This window comes from Staurois parvus, unplaced genomic scaffold, assembly GCF_062004578.1.
Source record: "Staurois parvus isolate SC_StPar_1 unplaced genomic scaffold, SC_StPar_1.0 ptg000826l, whole genome shotgun sequence".
Classification (NCBI taxonomy): Eukaryota; Metazoa; Chordata; class Amphibia; order Anura; family Ranidae; genus Staurois; species Staurois parvus.
Window position 1 is genome coordinate 1,196,768 of NW_028318622.1, and position 24,499 is coordinate 1,221,266.

The 24,499-nt window shown below is 51.7% G+C and overlaps 1 protein-coding gene across 1 annotated transcript in view; it reads right to left on the reverse strand.

Annotated features, from left to right (window-relative positions):
• Positions 1-24,499, reverse strand: part of LOC149443918 (connector enhancer of kinase suppressor of ras 2-like) — a 181,954-nt gene that overhangs the window by 19,402 nt on the left and 138,053 nt on the right. The window contains 2 exon segments of the mRNA XM_089655138.1: positions 4,610-4,710; positions 6,505-6,575. Coding sequence (XP_089511264.1) covers positions 4,610-4,710; positions 6,505-6,575 — 172 coding nt within the window.

The following is a 24,499-nucleotide window of genomic DNA, read 5'->3' on the forward strand; positions in this document are numbered from 1 at the left end:
TATAATACATAAGGGGGGGGGGGATATGATCTCCATGTATAATACATAAGGGGGATATGATCTCCATGTATAGTACATAAGGGGGGATATGATCTCCATGTATAATACATAAGGGGGGATATGATCTCCATGTATAATACATAAGGGGGATATGATCTCCATGTATAATACATAAGGGGGGATATGATCTCCATGTATAATACATAAGGGGGGGATATGATCTCCATGTATAATACATAAGGGGGGATATGATCTCCATGTATAATACATAAGGGGGGTATGATCTCCATGTATAATACATAAGGGGGGATACGATCTCCATGTATAATACATAAGGGGGATATGATCTCCATGTATAATACATAAGGGGGGGATATGATCTCCATGTATAATACATAAGGGGGGGATATGATCTCCATGTATAATACATAAGGGGGGGGATATGATCTCCATGTATAATACATAAGGGGGATATGATCTCCATGTATAATACATAAGGGGGGATATGATCTCCATGTATAATACATAAGGGGGGGATATGATCTCCATGTATAATACATAAGGGGGGATATGATCTCCATGTATAATACATAAGGGGGGGATATGATCTCCATGTATAATACATAAGGGGGGGGATATGATCTCCATGTATAATACATAAGGGGGATATGATCTCCATGTACAATACATAAGGGGGATATGATCTCCATGTATAATACATCAGTGGTTCATATAATGAACTCGGTGTAGTTATTCCCCCTGAGGTCATCACAGAGGACAAGGGGGCGCTCTTTACATCTGGAGGAAAAGAAATGTCATCTCCAAAAACGGAAAGGTTTCTTCACAGTAAGAGCTGTCTGATTGCCTCTCGGGAGATCAGGAAGGAATTTTTTCCCTGCAGGAGCAAATTGGATTGTACTTTGCTGGGTCCACTGTGGGTGGAGGATTATAACTTTTTTTTAATGGTGTAACTGGATGGACTTTTGTCTTTTTTCAGCCAGACTAACTATGGAACTTTCAAAGATAAAAAGCCAACAACAGGAAATCTTTAAGCGCCATTTAAAGGAAGTGTGTTACTTTTTTAACGTTTATAAGTGTTTATGTAATGTTGTTCAGTCATAAGTAAAACCTTTATCTTACACATACCTGTAGGAGTCTTTTATTCTCTAAATAAAATATTCGTTGGCCGAATGTCAGACGCATTCATGCATAATGGCTAAAATGTCCCTGTATTTTTTATAATAGATTCATTCCTATATCATTACCTCCATCTAGTGGCCAAAGTGCAGTATAGCTTTCGGAAATGCCTCAGTGAGAAAATATACCACAGTTTGGCCACCAGATGGAGCTGAAGATATAGGGATTAATCCATTAGGAGACATCGGGGGAAAGTTCGGCCAGCTGGTACAAATGTTTCTATCATTCAGCCAAATAATATTTTATAAATAGACCCGACAGGTTACAGGTGAAACTCCAACAATGAGAATCTGGTGCATTCATTCATTCATTGATTTCAGTGCAGCAACTTAAAAGGCGACACTAATATATGAGACTCATTACATGCAAAGCAAGATAGTTCCAGCCGTGATTTGTCATCATTGTGATGATTATGGCTTACAGCTCATGAAAACCCCAAATCCACAATCTCAGAAAATGAGAATATTGTGAAAAGGTGGAATAATCTCGGCTCAAAGTGTCCCACTCTAATCAGCTCATTCAGCCATAACACCTGCAAAGGGTTCCTCAGCCTTTAAATGGTCTCTCAGTCTGGTTCAGTAGGAATCCCAATCATGGGAAAGACTGCTGACCTGACACCATCACTGACACCCTCCATAAGGAGGGAAAGCCTCAAAAGGGAATTGCAGAAGAAGTTGGATGTTCCCAAAGTGCTGTATCAAAGCACATTAATAGAAAGTTATGTGGAAGGGAAAAGTGTGGAAGAAAAAGGTGCGCAAGCAGCAGGGATGACCGCAGCCTGGAGAGGATTGTCAGGAAAAGGTGCACAAGCAGCAGGGATGACCGCAGCCTGGAGAGGATTGGCAGGAAAAGGCCATTCAAAAGGAGTGGACTGAGGCTGGAGTCAGCGCATCAAGAGCCACCACACACAGACGGATCCTGGACATGGGCTTCAAATGTCGTATTCCTCTTGTCAAGCCGCTCCTGAGCAACAAACAACGTCAGAAGCGTCTTACCTGGGCTAAAGAAAAACAGACCTAGTCTGGTGCTCAGTGGTCCAAAGTCCTCTTTTCTAAGTATGGAGGAAGAATGGAGAGGCCCAAGGATCCCGAGTATGGAGGAAGAATGGAGAGGCCCAAGGATCCCAAGTATGGAGGAAGAATGGAGAGGCACAAGGACCCCGAGTATGGAGGAAGAATGGAGAGGCCCAAAGACCCCGAGTATGGAGAAAGAATGGAGAGGCGCAAGGACCCCGAGTATGGAGGAAGAATGGAGAGGCCCAAGGGCCCCGAGTATGGAGGAAGAATGGAGAGGCCCGAGGACCCCGAGTATGGAGGAAGAATGGAGAGGCACAAGGACCCCGAGTATGGAGGAAGAATGGAGAGGCCCGAGGACCCCGAGTATGGAGGAAGAATGGAGAGGCCCGAGGACCCCGAGTATGGAGGAAGAATGGAGAGGCCCAAGGACCCCGAGTATGGAGTAAGAATGGAGAGGCACAAGGACCCCGAGTATGGAGGAAGAATGGAGAGGCACAAGGACCCCGAGTATGGAGGAAGAATGGAGGGGCACAAGGACCCCGAGTATGGAGGAAGAATGAAGAGGCACAAGGACCCCGAGTATGGAGGAAGAATGGAGAGGCACAAGGACCCCGAGTATGGAGGAAGAATGGAGAGGCCCAAGGACCCCGAGTATGGAGGAAGAATGGAGAGGCCCAAGGACCCCGAGTATGGAGGAAGAATGGAGAGGCCCAAGGACCCCGAGTATGGAGGAAGAATGGAGAGGCCCAAGGACCCCGAGTATGGAGGAAGAATGGAGAGGCCCAAGGACCCCGAGTATGGAGGAAGAATGGAGAGGCCCAAGGACCCCGAGTATGGAGGAACAATGGAGAGGCACACACTACAAGATGCTTGAAGTCCAGGGTGAAGTTTCCACAGTCTGTGTTGATTTGGGGAGCCATGTCATCTGCTGGTGTTGGCCCTCTGTGCTTCATTAAGTCCAGGGTCACCGCAGCCGTCTACCAGGAGATTTTGGAGCACTTCCTGCTTCCTTCCGTAGACGAGCTTTATGGGGATGATGACTTCATTTTCCAGCAGGACTTGGCTCCGCCCACGCTGCCAAAAGCACCAAAACCTGGTTCAATGACCGTGGGATTACTGTGCTTGATTGGCCAGCAAACTCACCTGACCTGAACCCCATAGAGAATCTATGGGGCATTGCCAAGAGAAAGATGAGAGACATGAGACCGAACAATGCAGAAGAGCTGAAGGCCGCTATTGAAGCATCCTGGTCTTCCATAACACCTCAGCAGTGCCACAGGCTGATAGCTTCCATGCCACGCCGCATTGAGGCAGCAATTGCTGCAAAAGGGGCCCCAACCAAGTACTGAGTACATATGCAGCTTCTACTTCTCAGAGGTGCGATATTGTTCTATGTACAATCCGTGTTTTATTGATTGCATGGAATATTCTCATTTTCTGAGATTGTGGATTTGGGGTTTTCATGAGCTGTAAGCCATAATCATCACAATGACGACAAATCACGGCTGGAACTATCTTGCTTTGCATGGAATGAGTCTCATGTATTAGTGTCACCTTTTAAGTTGCTGCACTGAAATCAATGAATGAATGAATGAATGAATGCACCAGATTCTCATTGTTCCAGTTTCACCTGTGTATGGACTGCGCTACTGACATTGATTGAAAACCATGTTTACATGCATGCTGGAAGTGACTCCTCCTCAGAGTCTGCAATGTGTGTAATCTGATCTCTCTGCAATGCGTGTAATCTGATCTCTATGTCATGTGTGTAATCTGATCTCTCTGCCATGCGTGTAATCTGATCTCTCTGCAATGCGTGTAATCTGATCTCTATGTCATGTGTGTAATCTGATCTCTCTGCCATGCGTGTAATCTGATCTCTCTGCCATGCATGTAATCTGATCTCTATGTCATGTGTGTAATCTGATCTCTCTGCAATGCGTGTAATCTGATCTCTCTGCAATGTGTGTAATCTGATCTCTCTGCCATGCGTGTAATCTGATCTCTGCCATGCGTGTAATCTGATCTCTCTGCCATGCGTGTAATCTGATCTCTCTGCCATGCGTGTAATCTGATCTCTCTGCCATGCGTGTAATCTGATCTCTCTGCCATGCGTGTAATCTGATCTCTCTGCCATGCGTGTAATCTGATCTCTATGTCATGCGTGTAATCTGATCTCTCTGCCATGCGTGTAATCTGATCTCTCTGCCATTTAGATCTCTTTCAGGACAGCAGTTTTAGGAGTCCCAGCTTGAGGTTTTGCTCCCTCGTGGCTGCAAGTGGCGGAATCAATCCTAGCATGTCCTGATAAATCCCATTAGAGGTGGAAGTGGAGCGTTCCTCGAAATCTGCTGCTGGAGGAGAACGACTCACCGCGGTGTCACGCTCTGACTTACTGAGGAATTTCGGTGATAGGTGTCGCTGACGGAGGTCGCTGGTTCCTGCTTCAAGGTCATGGAGCCATCGATGTCGTCCTGGTCACTCTCACTCCAGTAATCTGCTAAAGGCAAAGGAAGTCTAAACTGCCGGAATAAAGGGGGCGTGGCCTCTCTATAGACCTCCCACAACTGACAACGACCCGCAGCAGCTTTATAGAGGCAACCAGGGCTGCTGAATAGGCAGTACAGCTGGCCCTCCTGCCCCGGGCCCCAGCAGTTCAACATGGGAGACCCTTCCAAGCAGGAGGGCTGACTGTACTGCTCGATGGAAGACACCGATCCTCTTGTTTCTCTACCTGCAGCACCGTCGGCTTCATCCCTTTGGCTGCACCGCAGGGGGGCGGTTCTAGTATCTGTGCTCCCACCCCCTGCTGTCTAGTCCCCTCCCCCGTAGCACTACTGACTACCCTCCTCTCCCACCAGCAGCTGCTGCAGGGTGATCTGTAAATATGTCATATTTACCAGCCCCTTCCTTTCCCAAATGAACACACCAAGTGATCGGTAGCAATCTCTCCTGTGTCCATTCATCACTGAAGCATAGTAAACTGTGTTTTCTATGCTTGAGTTTGTGAATGGACAGGAAGCCTCAGAGCACCTCCCATTCATTCATCTGTGAAACTGAGGCTGCAAAAAAAGGGGACTGGTGAACCTGTGTCCTCAGTCCCTTCCTCCGTTTCAAATGTGAGACATCAGGGGTCCCCCCCTCCCTTCCCCGTGCTTTGCTCTCTGAGGAGCAATTAGCATTTAGTGCGCTCTTCAGAGAGCATTTGACGGGCGGTGCTGATGCTTTTACCCCATACTATTGGATTGTTCATGTGGCTGGAGCCATATGAGTGAGCCTCAATACCTTATGCACTTTGGGTCTCAACACCTCATTCACTTTGAGCCTCAACACGTCATTCATTTTGAACCTCAATACCTCATTCACTTTGAACCTCAGTACCTCATTCGCTTTGAGCCTCAACTCCTCATTCGCTTTTAGCCTCAACACCTCATTCGCTTTGAGCTTCAACACCTCATTCGCTTTGAGCCTCAATACCTCATTCACTTTGAGCCTCAATACCTCATTCACTTTGGGCCTCCATACCTCATTCACTTTAAGCTTCAATACCTCATTCACTTTGAGCTTCAATACCTCATTCATTTTGAGCCTCAATACCTCATTCACTTTGGGCCTCCATACCTCATTCACTTTAAGCTTCAATACCTCATTCACTTTGAGCCTCAATACCTCATTCACTTTGAGCCTCAAAACCTCATTCATTTTGAGCTTCAATACCTCATTCACTTTGAGCTTCAATACCTCATTCATTTTGAGCTTCAATACCTCATTCACTTTGAGCTTCAATACCTCATTCACTTTGAGCCTCAATACCTCATTCACTTTGAGCTTCAATACCTCATTCACTTTGAGCTTCAATACCTCATTCACTTTGGGCCTCCATACCTCATTCACTTTAAGCTTCAATACCTCATTCACTTTGAGCTTCAATACCTCATTCACTTTGGGCCTCAATACCTCATTCACTTTGAGCTTCAATACCTCATTCACTTTGAGCATCAATACCTCATTCACTTTGAGCTTCAATACCTCATTCACTTTGAGCTTCAATACCTCATTCACTTTGAGCTTCAATACCTCATTCATTTTGAGCTTCAATACCTCATTCACTTTGCACCTCAATACCTCATTCACTTTGAACCTCAATACCTCATTCACTTATATTGATATTGAGTGATATTTTCCTTGGGGGGTGGTAGAGGGGCCCTTTCAGGTAGGCTGAACGGGGCCCCATGATTTCTTGGTTCCAGCAATACATAGGGACGAGGAGGAAATCAGAGCTCAGTTGTACCTTCATTGGGCCTGATGTCTTTCTCATCCGGGGTGTATCCGATAGCAGCGAGACCCAGACGGTTCATCCATCTAGAAAGAGAAGAAGAAGAATTACGGCCAATCAGAACCCCCCGAGGTCACATGGTCACATCCTGAGGGAAAGGTCATCTCCTCATATCTCATGTACAGTACTTAGCGCTCAGCCACAACATCCTGACTACTGACCGGTAACGGGACTGACATTGATTGTCTCATTACAATAGCGCCTGAAAGTGGGCGGGATATATTGGACGGCAAGGGAACATGTTATCCCTGAAGTTGATGCGATCAAAGCAGAAAAAATGGACAAGTGTAAGGATTGGAGGGACTCTGACAAGGACCAGATTGAAGTGTCTAGACCAGGGGTGGGCAAACTTTTTGACTTGAGGGCCGCAATGGGTTCATATATTGGACCCGGGGGCCGGACCAAGAGTAGATGAATGATGTGTATGTGTCATCCATAGTAAGTATAGTAATATTCCCCCATAGTAAGCATAGTAATTAATCCCCCATAGTAATTAATCCCCCATAGTAATTCATCCCCCATATAGTAATTCATCCCCCATAGTAATTCATCCCCCATAGTAATTCATCCCCCATATAGTAATTAATCCCCCATATAGTAATTCATCCCCCATAGTAATTCATCCCCCATATAGTAATTCATCCCCCATAGTAATTCATCCCCCATATAGTAATTCGTCCCCCATATAGTAATTCGTCCCCCATATAGTAATTCGTCCCCCATATAGTAATTCGTCCCCCATAGTAATTCATCCCCCCTATAGTAATTCATCCCCCATAGTAATTCATCCCCCATATAGTAATTCATCCCCCATAGTAATTCATCCCCCATATAGTAATTCATCCCCCACATAGTAATTCATCCCCCATATTAATTCATCCCCCATATAGTAATTCATCCCCCATATAGTAATTCATCCCCCACATAGTAATTCATCCCCCATATTAATTCATCCTCCATATAGTAATTCATCCCCCATATAGTAAGTCCCCCATATAGTAATTCATTCCCCATATAGTAAGTCCTCCATATAGTAATTCATTCCCCATATAGTAAGTCCTCCATATAGTAATTCATTCCCCATATAGTAAGTCCTCCATATAGTAATTCATTCCCCATATAGTAAGTCCCCCATATAGTAATTCATCCCCCATATAGTAAGTCCCCCCCCTGTGTCAATTCACTTACCTTTGGTCCGCGCGTTCCTCTCGTATTCCCGCGCCGTTCTGGTCTTCAGGGAGGACTGTGAGAGGAGTTCGTCACGCTGCCCCGCCTACATCCTGACAGCTGCAGAGTCCTGACGTCCGAGAGGAGGGAGGGGGGCGGCCATCCGAGAGGGGGGGCGGCCATCCGAGAGGAGAGGAGGGGAGGGGAGAGGAGGAGAGGAGGGAGGGGAGAGGAGGGAGGGGAGCGGGCGCCCGGCACACAGGAGAGCCGCATCTAAATTTGTAAAGAGCCGCGGCTTGCCGACCACTGGCCTTGCGGGAGCCTAGCTCCGCGGGCCGGATTAAAAGGTCCGCCGGGCCGTATACGGCCCGCGGGCCGTAGTTTGCCCATTGCTGGTCTAGACAATGGGGTCAGAGCAACTCCAAACCTGCAGCTCTTGTGGGATGTTCCCGGTCTGCAGTGGTCAGGACCAATCAAAAGTGGTCCAAAGAAGGAAAACAGGCCAACCGGTGACAGGGTCATGGGATGCTAAGGCTCAATGATGGAGGCAGGGAGGAAAGGCTCATTGATGGAGGTGTGGAGGAAGGCTCCTTGATGGAGGTGGGGGAGAGGCTCATTGATGGAGGTGGAGAGGGAAGACTCCTTGATGGAGGTGGGGAGAGGCTCAATGATGGAGGTGGGGAGGGAAGGCTCCTTAATGGAGGTGGGGAGGGAAGGCTCATTGATGGAGGTGGGGAGAGAAAGTTTATTGATGGAGGTGGGGAGGCTCATTGATGGAGGTGGGAAGGCTCATTGATGGAGATGTGGAGGGAAGGCTCATTGATGGAGATGTGGAGGGAAGGCTCATTGATGGAGATGTGGAGGGAAGGCTCCTTGATGGAGACGTGGAGGGAAGGCTCCTTGATGGAGATGTAGAGGGAAGGCTCATTGATGGAGATGTGGAGGGAAGGCTCATTGATGGAGATGTGGAGGGAAGGCTCATTGATGGAGATGTAGAGGGAAGGCTCCTTGATGGAGATGTAGAGGGAAGGCTCATTGATGGAGATGTGGAGGGAAGGCTCCTTGATGGAGGTGGGGAGAGGCTCAATGATGGAGGTGGGGAGGGAAGGCTCCTTAATGGAGGTGGGGAGGGAAGGCTCATTGATGGAGGTGGGGAGAGAAAGTTTATTGATGGAGGTGGGGAGGCTCATTGATGGAGGTGGGAAGGCTCATTGATGGAGATGTGGAGGGAAGGCTCATTGATGGAGATGTGGAGGGAAGGCTCCTTGATGGAGACGTGGAGGGAAGGCTCATTGATGGAGATGTGGAGGGAAGGCTCATTGATGGAGATGTGGAGGGAAGGCTCCTTGATGGAGACGTGGAGGGAAGGCTCCTTGATGGAAATGTAGAGGGAAGGCTCATTGATGGAGATGTGGAGGGAAGGCTCATTGATGGAGATGTAGAGGGAAGGCTCATTGATGGAGATGTGGAGGGAAGGCTCATTGATGAAGATGTGGAGGGAAGGCTCATTGATGGAGGTGGGGAGGGAAGGCTCATTGATGGAGGTGGGAAGGGAAGGCTCATTGATGGAGATGTGGAGGGAAGGCTCATTGATGGAGGTGGGGAGGGAAGGATCCTTGATGGAGTCTGCTGAATCTCCGAATAATGAAAGTTTCTTCCGCATTCCGATTTGTAACAAAACGAATGGCACGTGTCTAGCTCTGATATCCAACCATCGTCCTATCTCTGGAAATTACTTTTCTTTTTCATGCCGATCGTTGCTTGTGATAGTCCGCCATGGAGCGTGGTGCGATTTATGGGCAAATGTGTGTCGAAAAGGCCTTCCGCCATCCCAGAAAATTCCTATTTAATGCCTTTGGAAATTAGGAGGAGAAAATTCACAATGGAAATGGAGATGCATGGGGACATGGCCAACCCGCCTCCATCAGCTGCTTTCATCCTTCTCAACATGGGGGCGGTTTTTGTTTTTAGCTTTTGCCGTGTTATGAATTAAAGTCGCTCACACAGACGGGCTCACCACTAAACCCACCAGACTGGCCAGATCGTGCTGAGGGCCCATAGAGAGGATCACTAGACTGAGGAACCATGGAGAGGTCCTACAGCCTGTACTGTTATCCATGAAGATGCAGAACTACAAGCAACGAATTAAAAACAGGCACTCCCAGCGGGGGGAAGCATGTGTCAGCAAGGGGGGTCCTATACACACCCCAGGCTGGATGCCAGGTGGAAGTGGCTAAATGGTTAGCCCTTCCGCCTGGCAGTACTCAAGTCGTTGGTTTGAATCCCAATCATGGCACCACCTGCCTGGAGTTTGCAAGTTCTCCCCGTGCCTGCGTAGGTTTCCTCCAGTTTCCCCCCCACACTCCAAAGACATGCTGGAAGGTGAATTGGATCCTGTCTAAATTGACCCTAGTATGTGTATCTATGAATGTGAGTTAGGGACCTTAGATTGTACGCTCCTCGGGGGCGGGGACTGATGTGAATGTACAATATGTATGTAAAGCGCTACATAAATTGATGGCGCTATATAAGTACCTGAAATAAAATAAATAAGTGATGGGATGCCTGTAGACCCAGCAGTGTCCCCCCCACCATGCAAAATTTACCAGGCTTCTGGTAAATATGACCTGTGCATCTGGCGGGTGTTGGTCGGTAAAGGTGAGGGAGACCAGTAAATATCCATGTACTGATCTCACCTACAGTCATGGCCAAAAATTATGACCCCTCCTCTGCATTTCTGTCAGATAACGCCCCACTTCACCCCAAAACCTTCTGCAATTACAAATGTGTCGGCATTCTCATGTTTATTTCTTTGGTTTGTTTTGGTGACACAAAAAAGTGGAGAAACAAAAAGCCAAATCTGATCCATTCCACGCAAATCCCCAATAACGGACCGGACAGAATTATTGGCACCCTCCATGTAATATTTGGTAGCACAGCCCTTGGAAAAAAATCCCTGAAACCAATGGCTTCCTGTCACCATCAACAAGTTTCTTCCACCTCTACTGTAATTTTGGATCGCTCTTCTTCCTCCAACTGCTCCGGGTCTCTCAGATTGGAAGGTTCCTTTTCCCAACTGCTCCGGGTCTCTCAGATTGGAAGGGGTCCTTTCCCCAACTGCTCCGGGTCTCTCAGATTGGAAGGTTCCTTTTCCCAACTGCTCCGGGTCTCTCAGATTGGAAGGTTCCTTTTCCCAACTGCTCCGGGTCTCTCAGATTGGAAGGTTCCTTTTCCCAACTGCTCCGGGTCTCTCAGATTGGAAGGTTCCTTTTCCCAACTGCTCCGGGTCTCTCGGATTGGAAGGGTTCCTTTTCCCAACTGCTCCGGGTCTCTCAGATTGGAAGGTTCCTTTCCCCAACTGCTCCGGGTCTCTCAGATTGGAAGGGTTCCTTTCCCCAACTGCTCCGGGTCTCTCAGATTGGAAGGTTCCTTTTCCCAACTGCTGGTCTGAGATCTCTCCACAGGAGCTCTATGGGATGGAGATCTGGACTCATTGCTGGCCAGTTCAGTCCTCTCCAGCGCTTTGTCTGACACCATTTCTGGGGGCTTTGTGACGTGTGCTTTGGGGTCATTGTCCTGCTGGAAGACCCATGACCTCTGACATTGGAGACCCAACTTTCTGACTCCGGGCCCTACATTGCACCCCAGAATTCTTTGGTGGTCTTCAGATTTCATAATGCCAAGACATCCAGTGCCTGACGCAGCAAAGCCACCCCAAACCATCAGTGACCCCCCACCATGCGTGACTGGAGGGACTGTGACCCCCCACCATGCGTGACTGGAGGGACTGTGACCCCCCACCATGTGTGACTGGAGGGATTTTGAGCCCCCACCATGTGTGACTGGAGGGACTGTGACCCCCCACCATGTGTGACTGGGGGGACTGTGACCCCCCACCATGTGTGACTGGAGGGACTGTGACCCCCCACCATGTGTGACTGGAGGGACTGTGACCCCCCCACCATGTGTGACTGGAGGGAGTGTGACCCCCCCACCATGTGTAACTGGAGGGACTGTGACCCCCCACCATGTGTGACTGGGGGGACTGTGACCCCCCACCATGTGTGACTGGGGGGACTGTGACACCCCACCATGTGTGACTGGGGGGACTGTGACCCCCCACCATGTGTGACTGGAGGGACTGTGACCCCCCCACCATGTGTGACTGGAGGGACTGTGACCCCCCCACCATGTGTGACTGGAGGGACTGTGACCCCCCCACCATGTGTGACTGGAGGGACTGTGACCCCCCACCATGTGTAACTGGAGGGACTGTGACCCCCCACCATGTGTGACTGGAGGGACTGTGACCCCCCCACCATGTGTGACTGGAGGGACTGTGACCCCCACCATGTGTGACTGGAGGGAGTTGCCATTTTGTTCCGTCTGTCCCCAGAACATTCTCCCAGAAGGATTGTGGTTCCTCAGGTAAGTTTTGGCAAACTCCAATCTGACTTTCAATATGTCTCTGTGTCAGCGGTGGGGTCCTCCTGGGTCTCCTCCCATATTTCTGTGTCAGCGGTGGGGTCCTCCTGGGTCTCCCCCCATATTTCTGTGTCAGCAGTGGGGTCCTCCTGGGTCTCCCCCCATATTTCTGTGTCAGCGGTGGGGTCCTCCCGGGTCTCCTACCATATTTCTGTGTCAGCGGTGGGGTCCTCCCGGGTCTCCTACCGTATTTCTGTGTCAGCAGTGGGGTCCTCCTGGGTCTCCCCCCATATTTCTGTGTCAACGGTGGGGTCCTCCTGGATCTCCTCCCATATTTCTGTGTCAGCGGTGGGGTCCTCCTCGGTCTCCCCCCATATTTCTGTGTCAGCGGTGGGGTCCTCCTGGATCTCCTCCCATATTTCTGTGTCAGCAGTGGGGTCCTCCTGGATCTCCTCCCATATTTCTGTGTCAGCAGTGGGGTCCTCCTGGGTCTCCTCCCATATTTCTGTGTCAGCAGTGGGGTCCTCCTGGGTCTCCTACCGTATTTCTGTGTCGGCGGTGGGGTCCTCCTGGGTCTCCCCCCATATTTCTGTGTCAGCGGTGGGGTCCTCCCGGGTCTCCTCCCATATTTCTGTGTCGGCAGTGGGGTCCTCCCAGCAGGTCTCCTCCCCTATTTCTGTGTCAGCAGTGGGGTCCTCCTGGGTCTCCTACCATATTTCTGTGTCAGCGGTGTGGTCCTCCTGGGTCTCCTCCCATATTTCTGTGTCAGCAGTGGGGTCCTCCTGGGTCTCCCCCCATATTTCTGTGTCAGCTGTGGGGTCCTCCTGGGTCTCCTACCGTATTTCTGTGTCGGCAGTGGGGTCCTCCTGGGTCTCCTACCGTATTTCTGTGTCGGCAGTGGGGTCCTCCTGGATCTCCTCCCATATTTCTGTGTCAGCTGTGGGGTCCTCCTGGGTCTCCTACCGTATTTCTGTGTCGGCGGTGGGGTCCTCCTGGGTCTCCCCCCATATTTCTGTGTCAGCGGTGGGGTCCTCCCGGGTCTCCTCCCATATTTCTGTGTCGGCAGTGGGGTCCTCCCAGCAGGTCTCCTCCCCTATTTCTGTGTCAGCGGTCCGGTCCTCCTGGGTCTCCTACCATATTTCTGTGTCAGCGGTAGGGTCCTCCTGGGTCTCCTACCATATTTCTGTGTCAGCGGTCCGGTTCTCCTGGGTCTCCTCCCCTATTTCTGTGTCAGCGGTAGGGTCCTCCTGGGTCTCCTCCCATATTTCTGTGTCGGCAGTGGGGTCCTCCCAGCAGGTCTCCTCCCCTATTTCTGTGTCAGCAGTGGGGTCCTCCTGGGTCTCCTACCATATTTCTGTGTCAGCGGTGGGGTCCTCCTGGGTCTCCTCCCATATTTCTGTGTCAGCAGTGGGGTCCTCCTGGGTCTCCCCCCATATTTCTGTGTCGGCAGTGGGGTCCTCCTGGGTCTCCTACCATATTTCTGTGTCAGCGGTAGGGTCCTCCTGGGTCTCCTACCATATTTCTGTGTCAGCGGTGGGGTCCTCCTGGGTCTCCACCCATATTTCTGTGTCAGCTGTGGGGTCCTCCTGGGTCTCCTACCGTATTTCTGTGTCGGCGGTGGGGTCCTCCTGGGTCTCCCCCCATATTTCTGTGTCAGCGGTGGGGTCCTCCCGGGTCTCCTCCCATATTTCTGTGTCGGCAGTGGGGTCCTCCCAGCAGGTCTCCTCCCCTATTTCTGTGTCAGCGGTCCGGTCCTCCTGGGTCTCCTACCATATTTCTGTGTCAGCGGTAGGGTCCTCCTGGGTCTCCTACCATATTTCTGTGTCAGCGGTGGGGTCCTCCTGGGTCTCCTCCCATTTTTCTGTGTCAGCAGTGGGGTCCTCCTGGGTGTCCCCCCATATTTCTGTGTCAGCTGTGGGGTCCTCCTGGGTCTCCTACCGTATTTCTGTGTCGGCAGTGGGGTCCTCCTGGGTCTCCTACCGTATTTCTGTGTCGGCAGTGGGGTCCTCCTGGGTCTCCCCCCATATTTCTGTGTCAGCTGTGGGGTCCTCCTGGGTCTCCTCCCATATTTTTGTGTCAGCGGTGGGGTCCTCCTGGGTCTCCTCCCATATTTTTGTGTCAGCAGTGGGATCCTCCTGGGTCTCCTCCCATATTTTTGTGTCAGCGGTGGGGTCCTCCTGGGTCTCTTACATATTTCTGTGTCAGCGGTGGGGTCCTCCTGGGTCTCCTCCCATATTTCTGTGTCAGCGGTGGGGTCCTCCTGGGTCTCCTCCCATATTTCTGTGTCAGCGGTGGGGTCCTCCTGGGTCTCCTCCCATATTTCTGTGTCAGCGGTGGGGTCCTCCTGGGTCTCCCACCATAAGTTTTTTGACTACAGCTGTAGCTAGAATGAACACAGATGTGATGTTCATTGCATCACTTCTGTGTTCGGCTCTCACTCTCCCTGGCCTCCGTGGGAAGAAGGAAGCCTCTGAAGTGCGATCTGCCTCATAGAAGAGTGACTGCAGTTGTGTGGAAGTTGCAGCAGATGGCGCTCCATCACCAGAATTGTGTTTTCCCTGCAGACTGACACCGCGCAGTAAAGGCCATGAAGTCCAAGTCAGAGCCGTGTTTGTGATGTCATATGAAGCGTGGTCACAGGCGGCCATGACTGGAAACCAATCTACATCGACCCAACAAACAAGCCACAGCGGATCGGGGATCAAAGTTCATAGAAATCTGCCGCCTGCGCTTCATTATTGTATGTGGACGCAGCGCGAACCTCGAACGTCTCATGGAACCGTGACCGTGCGAATGTCTCATGGAACCGGCGAACCTCGAACGTCTCATGGAACCGTGAACCTCGAATGTCTCATGGAACCGTGACCGTACGAATGTCTCATGGAACCGCGAACCTCGAACGTCTCATGGAACCGGCGAACCTCGAACGTCTCATGGAACCGTGAACCTCGAATGTCTCATGGAACCGTGACCGTGCGAATGTCTCATGGAACCGCGAACCTCGAACGTCTCATGGAACCTCGAACGTCTCATGGAACCGTGAACCTCGAATGTCTCATGGAACCGTGAACCTCGAACGTCTCATGGAACAGTAAACCTGGAACGTCTCATGGAACCGTGACCGTGCGAATGTCTCATGTAACTGTGAACCTCGAACGTCTCATGGAACCTCGAATGTCTCATGGAACCGTGAACCTTGAATGTCTCATGGAACCGTGACCGTGCGAATGTCTCATGGAACCGTGAACCTCGAACGTCTCATGGAACCGTGAACCTCAAACGTCTCATAGAACCGTGAACCTGGAACATCTCAGTGAACCGTGAACCTCGAACGTCTCATGGAACTAGTGAATGTGCGAGGAGCAATGCCTCATGGGGCATGTAGTCCTGGGCAGGGGAAGGAAGCGATTTACAGAGATTCTAAAGGCAGAAGGAATTTTATCTTCCTATAGGGGCGCTCTATGTTATACTCTGTCTTCCTATAGGGGGCGCTCTACGTTGTACTCTGTGTCTTCCTATAGGGGGCGCTCTACTTTATACTCTGTGCCTTCCTATAGGGGGCGCTCTACGTTATACTCTGTGTCTTCCTATAGGGGGCGCTCTATGTTATACTCTGTACCTTCCTATAGGGGCGCTCTACTTTATACTCTGTGCCTTCCTATAGGGGGCGCTCTACGTTATACTCTGTGCCTTCCTATAGGGGGCGCTCTATGTTATACTCTGTGTCTTCCTATAGGGGGCGCTCTACGTTATACTCTGTGTCTTCCTATAGGGGGCGCTCTATGTTATACTCTGTGTCTTCCTATAGGGGGCGCTCTACTTTATACTCTGTGCCTTCCTATAGGGGGCGCTCTATGTTATACTCTGTGCCTTCCTATAGGGGGCGCTCTATGTTATACTCTGTGTCTTCCTATAGGGGCGCTCTACGTTATACTCTGTGTCTTCCTATAGGGGCGCTCTATGTTATACTCTGTGTCTTCCTATAGGGGTCGCTCTATGTTATACTCTGTGTCTTCCTATAGGGGCGCTCTATGTTATACTCTGTACCTTCCTATAGGGGGCGCTCTATGTTATACTCTGTGCCTTCCTATAGGGGGCGCTCTATGTTATACTCTGTGTCTTCCTATAGGGGGCGCTCTATGTTATACTCTGTGTGTTCCTATAGGGGGCGCTCTACGTTATACTCTGTGCCTTCCTATAGGGGGCGCTCTATGTTATACTCTGTGTCTTCCTATAGGGGGCGCTCTACGTTATACTCTGTGTCTTCCTATAGGGGCGCTCTATGTTATACTCTGTGTCTTCCTATAGGGGGCGCTCTACATTATACTCTGTGTCTTCCTATAGGGGGCGCTGTACGTTATACTCTGTGTCTTCCTATAGGGGGCGCTCTATGTTATACTCTGTGTCTTCCTATAGGGGGCGCTCTATGTTATACTCTGTGTCTTCCTATAGGGGGCGCTCTACATTATACTCTGTGTCTTCCTATAGGGGGCGCTGTACGTTATACTCTGTGTCTTCCTATAGGGGGCGCTCTATGTTATACTCTGTGTCTTCCTATAGGGGGCGCTCTATGTTATACTCTGTGTCTTCCTATAGGGGGCGCTCTATGTTATACTCTGTGTCTTCCTATAGGGGCGCTCTATGTTATACTCTGTGTCTTCCTATAGGGGGCGCTCTATGTTATACTCTGTGTCTTCCTATAGGGGGCGCTCTATGTTATACTCTGTGTCTTCCTATAGGGGGCGCTCTACATTATACTCTGTGTCTTCCTATAGGGGGCGCTCTACGTTATACTCTGTGTCTTCCTATAGGGGGCGCTCTACGTTATACTCTGTGTCTTCCTATAGGGGGCGCTCTATGTTATACTCTGTCTCTTCCTATAGGGGTCGCTCTACGTTATACTCTGTGCCTTCCTATAGGGGGCGCTCTACGTTATACTCTGTGCCTTCCTATAGGGGCGCTCTATGTTATACTCTGTGCCTTCCTATAGGGGCGCTCTATGTTATACTCTGTGCCTTCCTATAGGGGCGCTCTAGGTTATACTCTGTGTCTTCCTATAGGGGGCGCTCTAGGTTATACTCTGTGCCTTCCTATAGGGGGCGCTCTATGTTATACTCTGTGCCTTCCTATAGGGGGCGCTCTATGTTATACTCTGTGCCTTCCTATAGGGGGCGCTCTACGTTATACTCTGTACCTTCCTATAGGGGCGCTCTATGTTATACTCTGTGCCTTCCTATAGGGGCGCTCTACGTTATACTCTGTGCCTTCCTATAGGGGGCGCTCTATGTTATACTCTGTCTCTTCCTATAGGGGGCGCTCTATGTTATACTCTGTCTCTTCCTATAGGGGGCGCTCTATGTTATACTCTGTCTCTTCCTATAGGGGGCGCTCTATGTTATACTCTGTGCCTTCCTATAGGGGGTGCTCTAGGTTATACTCTGTGCCTTCCTATAGGGGGCGCTGTACGTTATACTCTGTACCTTCCTATAGGGGGCGCTCTATGTTATACTCTGTGTCTTCCTATAGGGGGCGCTCTATGTTATACTCTGTGTCTTCCTATAGGGGGCGCTCTATGTTATACTCTGTGTCTTCCTATAGGGGGCGCTCTAGGTTATACTCTGTGCCTTCCTATAGGGGGCGCTCTATGTTATACTCTGTGTCTTCCTATAGGGGGCGCTCTATGTTATACTCTGTGTCTTCCTATAGGGGGCGCTCTAGGTTATACTCTGTGCCTTCCTATAGGGGGCGCTCTAGGTTATACTCTGTGCCTTCCTATAGGGGGCGCTCTACGTTATACTCTGTGTCTTCCTATAGGGGGCGCTCTATGTTATACTCTGTGTCTTCCTATAGGGGGCGCTCTATGTTATACTCTGTGTCTTCCTATAGGGGGCGCTCTAGGTTATACTCTGTGCCTTCCTATAGGGGGCGCTCTATGTTATACTCTGTGCCTTCCTATAGGGGGCGCTCTATGTTATACTCTGTGCCTTCCTATAGGGGGCGCTCTACGTTATACTCTGTACCTTCCTATAGGGGGCGCTCTACGTTATACTCTGTCTCTTCCTATAGGGGGCGCTCTATGTTATACTCTGTGCCTTCCTATAGGGGCGCTCTACGTTATACTCTGTGCCTTCCTATAGGGGGCGCTCTATGTTATACTCTGTGCCTTCCTATAGGGGCGCTCTACGTTATACTCTGTACCTTCCTATAGGGGCGCTCTATGTTATACTCTTTGCCTTCCTATAGGGGGCGCTCTATGTTATACTCTGTGCCTTCCTATAGGGGGCGCTCTATGTTATAATCTGTGCCTTCCTATAGGGGGCGCTCTGTAGGCAGGAGGGAGGAGCCAGAAACGCCGGTGGGGGACCCCAGAGGAGGAGGATCGGGGGCTGCACTGTGTAGAACCATTATATAGCAGGTACGCGGAATTAATTCAAATTTTAAATAAATGAACCGTTTGTATCAATGAACTTTATTTACAGTGGAATGAATTTATCCAAACAAAGATTGATATATATATACCCCCTGTCAGGTCTGTATTGCCCCCTGTGCCCCCCGTTAGGGAGATCCCCCCTCTCTATTGGTACTCTTTATCATTATCATCGAAAGTCCCCAGAGAAGTAATAGAGGTAAAATCCTCCAATGGGGACACTAGTTCTGGTTCCCCAAGGAATACCTTTAATTTGCAGGGATTTCCTCTCACTTCCTGTTTGGCTATGGGACCAGACCTGAAGGGAAATCTCCCCAATGGGACACAGATGGCAACCACCCCCCTAAAATGTTTACAGGGGTTGCAACCCTCCCTTCCAATAGGGACTCTAGTTCTGGTGAGCATCAAAGGATTCCTTTCATTTCCTCTCACTTCCTGTTTGGCTATGGGATAGGAAGTGAAGGGAAATCTCCCCAATGGGGACACATGGTAAAAAAAGGGGACGGGGAGGCCGGAAGGAGGACTGAATTTTTTCACTAATTTTGTAAACCCGAAATTTTAAAAATGATAAAATTGGAGAGATTGGAGAGAGGCCCCCGGTTGCTGTCACGGAGCATTGGTCGGCCTGCGTGCACGTCTCTCTGGTTATTCGCTCGCCTTCTCTGTATTCGGCGGCGCTCACTGGGATCGGATCGTCTGTCTGGCGCTCGCTGGGATCGGATCGCCCGTCTGGCGCTCGCTGGGATCGGATCGCCCGTCTGGCGCTCGCTGGGATCGGATCGTCCGTCTGGCGCTCGCTGGGATCGGATCGTCCGTCTGGCGCTCGCTGGGAATGGATCGCCTGTCTGGCGCTCGCTGGGATCGGATCGTCCGTCTGGCGCTCGCTGGGATCGGATCGTCCGTCTGGCCCTCGCTGGGATCGGATCGTCCGTCTGGCCCTCGCTGGGATCGGATCGTCCGTCTGGCCCTCGCTGGGATCGGATCGTCTGTCTGGCGCTCGCTGGGATTGGATCGTCTGTCTGGCGCTCGCTGGGATTGGATCGTCTGTCTGGCGCTCGCTGGGATCGGATCGCCCGTCTGGCGCTCGCTGGGATCGGATCGCCCGTCTGGCGCTCGCTGGGATCGGATCGCCCGTCTGGCGCTCGCTGGGATCGGATCGCCTATCTGGCGCTCGCTGGGATCGGATCGCCTATCTGGCGCTCGCTGGCATTGGATCGTCTGTCTGGCGCTCGCTCCCTTCTATTGATAAACAGAGTCTATTTTTAGCCCGGCCGCTGCCTGGCGTCTCGCTGCTCGGCAAACCGTTTCTGAGCGCCGAAAAGCAATTAGGATTGCACCTCTCCGAACAGTTCATTTATCGGAGCGCCGAATGCGGGGGAGGACGGCGAGGATTGTGCGGCGGTTGGGGTGTCGGCGGTGCGCTCAGGATTTCGCTGGCGGATCATGTGATGACTGTATATATATATATATATATATGGGCTGTGACCTCACACTGTTCTGTCACCCAGCAGAGGAAAACTCTGAATCCAGGATTCTAACTGATCCTCTTGCTGCCCACGTGACACATATGTGCGGTGGCAGAGAGGGCGGGCTCTAACCGCCACACGTATGTGTCCATGGACAGCCAGGATTTCTGTGCTGAGGACATGCTCAGGTCCCGCCGGCTCCCAGTCATTGCTAGAGACCCCGAGTCATGTGACCTCCGGGACAGCCAATTACAGTGGTCGTGTGATTGGGCAGTCCTTTCCGCATCCCCCCCCCAAGGTGTAACACCCCGGCCACATCGGGAGCGACTTGGCATGCCTTGCGACTTACAAATCGTATGCCAAGTCGCTGCCTATTGTCCGCTATGAGATGCATGCGCTACTTCTGTTGCGGTCTGTGTAGACGTTCGTGTCGGATGTCTTCCAAATCGCACCTGAAATCAGCGGGTCGCCCGATTTTGAAATCATGTGACTTCACTGTAAGTGGCACGTTTTCAAAATCGGCTTTGATGTGACCGGGGGGTGAGGGGAGTCCGGGGTGAGAGATGTTGTACAATATATTCCCGGAGGAGGATATATAACCGTACACTATATACACTTGGTGATAATGCGCCATACCAGCCACTGACCACCAGCGCATGTACAGCACTTTGCTGCCAATCATACAGCCTGGCTCACCTACCTGCCTGACGTTACTGGCAGCCCGTAGGGAGGGTGTACATACACTGTACTAAGGAAGCCCATGCACCTACTGCGGTGCCGTGTACTGGGGTTGGGGAAGTGGTGTGAAGTGCATGCATTGGGGGGATCTGAGGTGTGAAGTGCATGCATTGGGGGGGATCTGAGGTGTGAAGTGCATGCATTGGGGGGGATCTGAGGTGTGAAGTGCATGCATTGGGGGGATCTGAGGTGTGACATGAATGCATGGAGTTGGTCTGAGGTGCCTGTAAAGGGATGGATCTGAGGTGCATGCACTGGGGATGGATGTGAAGTGCCTGCACTGGGGATGGATCTGAGGTGCATGCACTGGGGCTGATCTGAGGTGCATGCACGGGGGCTGGATCTGAGGTGCCTGCACTGGGGATAGATCTGAGGTGCATGCATGGGGGCAGGATCTGAGGTGCATGCACTGGGGATGGATCTGAGGTGCATGCATGGGGGCTGGATCTGAGGTGCATGCACTGGGGATGGATCTGAGGTGCATGCACTGGGGATGGATCTGAGGTGCATGCACTGGGGATGGATCTGAGGTGCCTGCACGGGGGCTGAACTGAGGTGCATGCACTGGGGCTGATCTGAGGTGCATGCACGGGGGCTGAGCTGAGGTGCCTGCACTGGGGATGGATCTGAGGTGCCTGCACTGGGGATGGATCTGAGGTGCATGCACTGGGGATGGATCTGAGGTGCATGCACTGGGGGCTGATCTGAGGTGCATGCACTGGGGATGGATCTGAGGTGCATGCACTGGGGCTGATCTGAGGTGCATGCACTGGGGATGGATCTGAGGTGCCTGCACTGGGGGTGGATCTGAGGTGCATGCACTGGGGCTGATCTGAGGTGCATGCACGGGGGCTGAGCTGAGGTGCATGCACTGGGGCTGATCTGAGGTGCATGCACGGGGGCTGAGCTGAGGTGCATGCACTGGGGATGGATCTGAGGTGCCTGCACTGGGGCTGATCTGAGGTGCATGCACGGGGGCTGATCTGAGGTGCATGCACTGGGGCTGATCTGAGGTGCATGCACTGGGGCTGATCTGAGGTGCATGCACTGGGGGTGGATCTGAGGTGCCTGCACTGGGGATGGATCTGAGGTGCATGCACGGGGGCTGATCTAAGGTGCATGCATGGGGGCTGATCTGAGGTGCATGCACGAGGGCTGATCTAAGGTGCATGCACGGGGGCTGATCTGAGGTGCATGCACGGGGGCTGATCTGAGGTGCCTGCACTGGGGCTGATCTAAGGTGCATGCACGGGGGCTGATCTGAGGTGCATGCACGGGGGCTGATCTAAGGTGCATGCACGGGGGCTGATCTGAGGTGCATGCACTGGGGCTGATCTGAGGTGCATGCACTGGGGCTGATCTGAGGTGCATGCACTGGGGGTGGATCTGAGGTGCCTGCACTGGGGATGGATCTGAGGTGCATGCACGGGGGCTGATCTAAGGTGCATGCACGGGGGCTGATCTGAGGTGCATGCACGGGGGCTGATCTAAGGTGCATGCACGGGGGCTGATCTGAGGTGCCTGCACTGGGGCTGATCTGAGGTGCATGCACGGGGGCTGATCTGAGGTGCATGCACGGGGGCTGATCTGAGGTGCCTGCACTGGGGCTGATCTGAGGTTCCTGCACGGGGGCTGATCTGAGGTGCCTGCACTGGGGATGGATCTGAGGTGCATGCACGGGGGCTGATCTAAGGTGCATGCACGGGGGCTGATCTGAGGTGCCTGCACTGGGGCTGATCTGAGGTGCATGCACGGGGGCTGATCTGAGGTGCATGCACGGGGGCTGATCTGAGGTGCCTGCACTGGGGCTGATCTGAGGTTCCTGCACGGGGGCTGATCTGAGGTGCATGCACGGGGGCTGATCTGAGGTGCATGCACGGGGGCTGATCTGAGGTGCATGCACTGGGGGTGGATCTGAGGTGCATGCACGGGGGCTGATCTGAGGTTCCTGCACGGGGGCTGATCTGAGGTTCCTGCACGGGGGCTGATCTGAGGTGCATGCACTGGGGCTGATCTGAGGTGCATGCACGGGGGCTGATCTAAGGTGCATGCACTGGAGCCGAACTTGCTTAGTGTGGGCCCCCATTAATCGATCTCTGCGCTCCGAGTCCCAATGTCGGGTTAAACGTATTACTTAAATAATAACGATGAGTGCAGCATTGCTGCGGGAAGCTTCCCCCCCTCCCCCCCTCCTCCCTCTCGGTTTACACGGTACAACGGCTTCGCCCGGCAGTCACGTTTTTTCAGCAGTGTCATCACTGGAGGCTGTCATTCGTTCTTCCTTCATCGCAGCCACACAATGGCACCACCACACACACCATGAAAGACGCAATTTCTCTCTCATACAAGTGCGTGTGATTGGGACGCCGGACTACAAAAGGCGCATTGTTTGGAACACAAACGCTGACAATTATCGCACCGCCCGGCCCCATCTGCGCGATTCTTCACTCCACAATGAGATTCATCGTCTCTCGTGTTTATTATTTGATTTTCTCCTCACATTTCTGTCATTTCAATGAAAAAAAATCTCATTTTCAGCATTTTCAAGTTAAAGGGGCGCTGTCCCCCCCCCCAACCATGAGCGGCTTGGGTGGGGTGGGGGGGGGGTCACATGGCTATAAAGGACGCAGCAGTTTCAATTGTTTGATACAGTAAATGAAAGCGACTGAAAGAATGATCGACCAGCAGACTGTGATCGAGTTTGCAGCCTGTAATAGAAGTTTGATCTGCTTGTATTTTCCATCCCTCCCCTCCCCCCAACATCAAATTTTTTCTAAATAAAACCTTTCCATTTTCATTACGTACCTTAATATTTTTAACAAAGGGGCGGGGCCAGGGGCGGAGCCAGGGACAGTCAGGCTGGGAAGGAAAGTGAGGGAATCCCTATTGGAAGGTTCCCCCTCTATTCCTGTTTCAGTGACAACATTTCCCATTATTTTCTGTCCAGGACATACAGAATGTGAATCCCTGTAGTGGAGACACAGAACCTGGCAGGGGGTCCAACCCTTCCACCCGCCACCCAGAACTAGAAGACTGGGAGAGGAAAGGAGTCTCTTGGGTAACAGCAGATACCTAGGTGTGGTTTACAGGTATAGGTGTGACGGAGCGCAGGTGCGCTTCTGCGGCCCCTTCTATTTCATTGGCTGCCCTACGTGCGACAAACGCAGAAAATAAGCCGCTCTTTTCCAAAAATGAACCGTATGAAAACGCATGGAGTGTGGCAGCCAATATGGTGGTGTGACAGCCCGCGTGGTGGTGTGGAAGCCCGCATGGTGTCGTGGCAGCCCTCATGGTGGTGTGGCAGCCCTCATGGTGGTGTCGTGGCAGCCCTCATGGTGGTGTGGCAGCCCGCATGGTGGTGTGGAAGCCCGCATGGTGTCGTGGCAGCCCTCATGGTGGTGTGACAGCCCGTATGGTGGTGTGGCAGCCCGCATGGTGGTGTGGAAGCCCGCATGGTGTCGTGGCAGCCCTCATGGTGGTGTGACAGCCCGTATGGTGGTGTGGCAGCCCGCATGGTGTCGTGGCAGCCCTCATGGTGGTGTGGCAGCCCACATGGTGGTGTGTCAGCCCGCATGGTGTCGTGTCAGCCCGCATGGTGTCGTGTCAGCCCGCATGGGGGTGTGGAAGACCGCATGGAGATGTGGAAGCCGCATGGTGTCGTGGCAGCCCGCATGGTGTCGTGTCAGCCCACATGGTGTCGTGGCAGCCCACATGGGGGTGTGGAAGA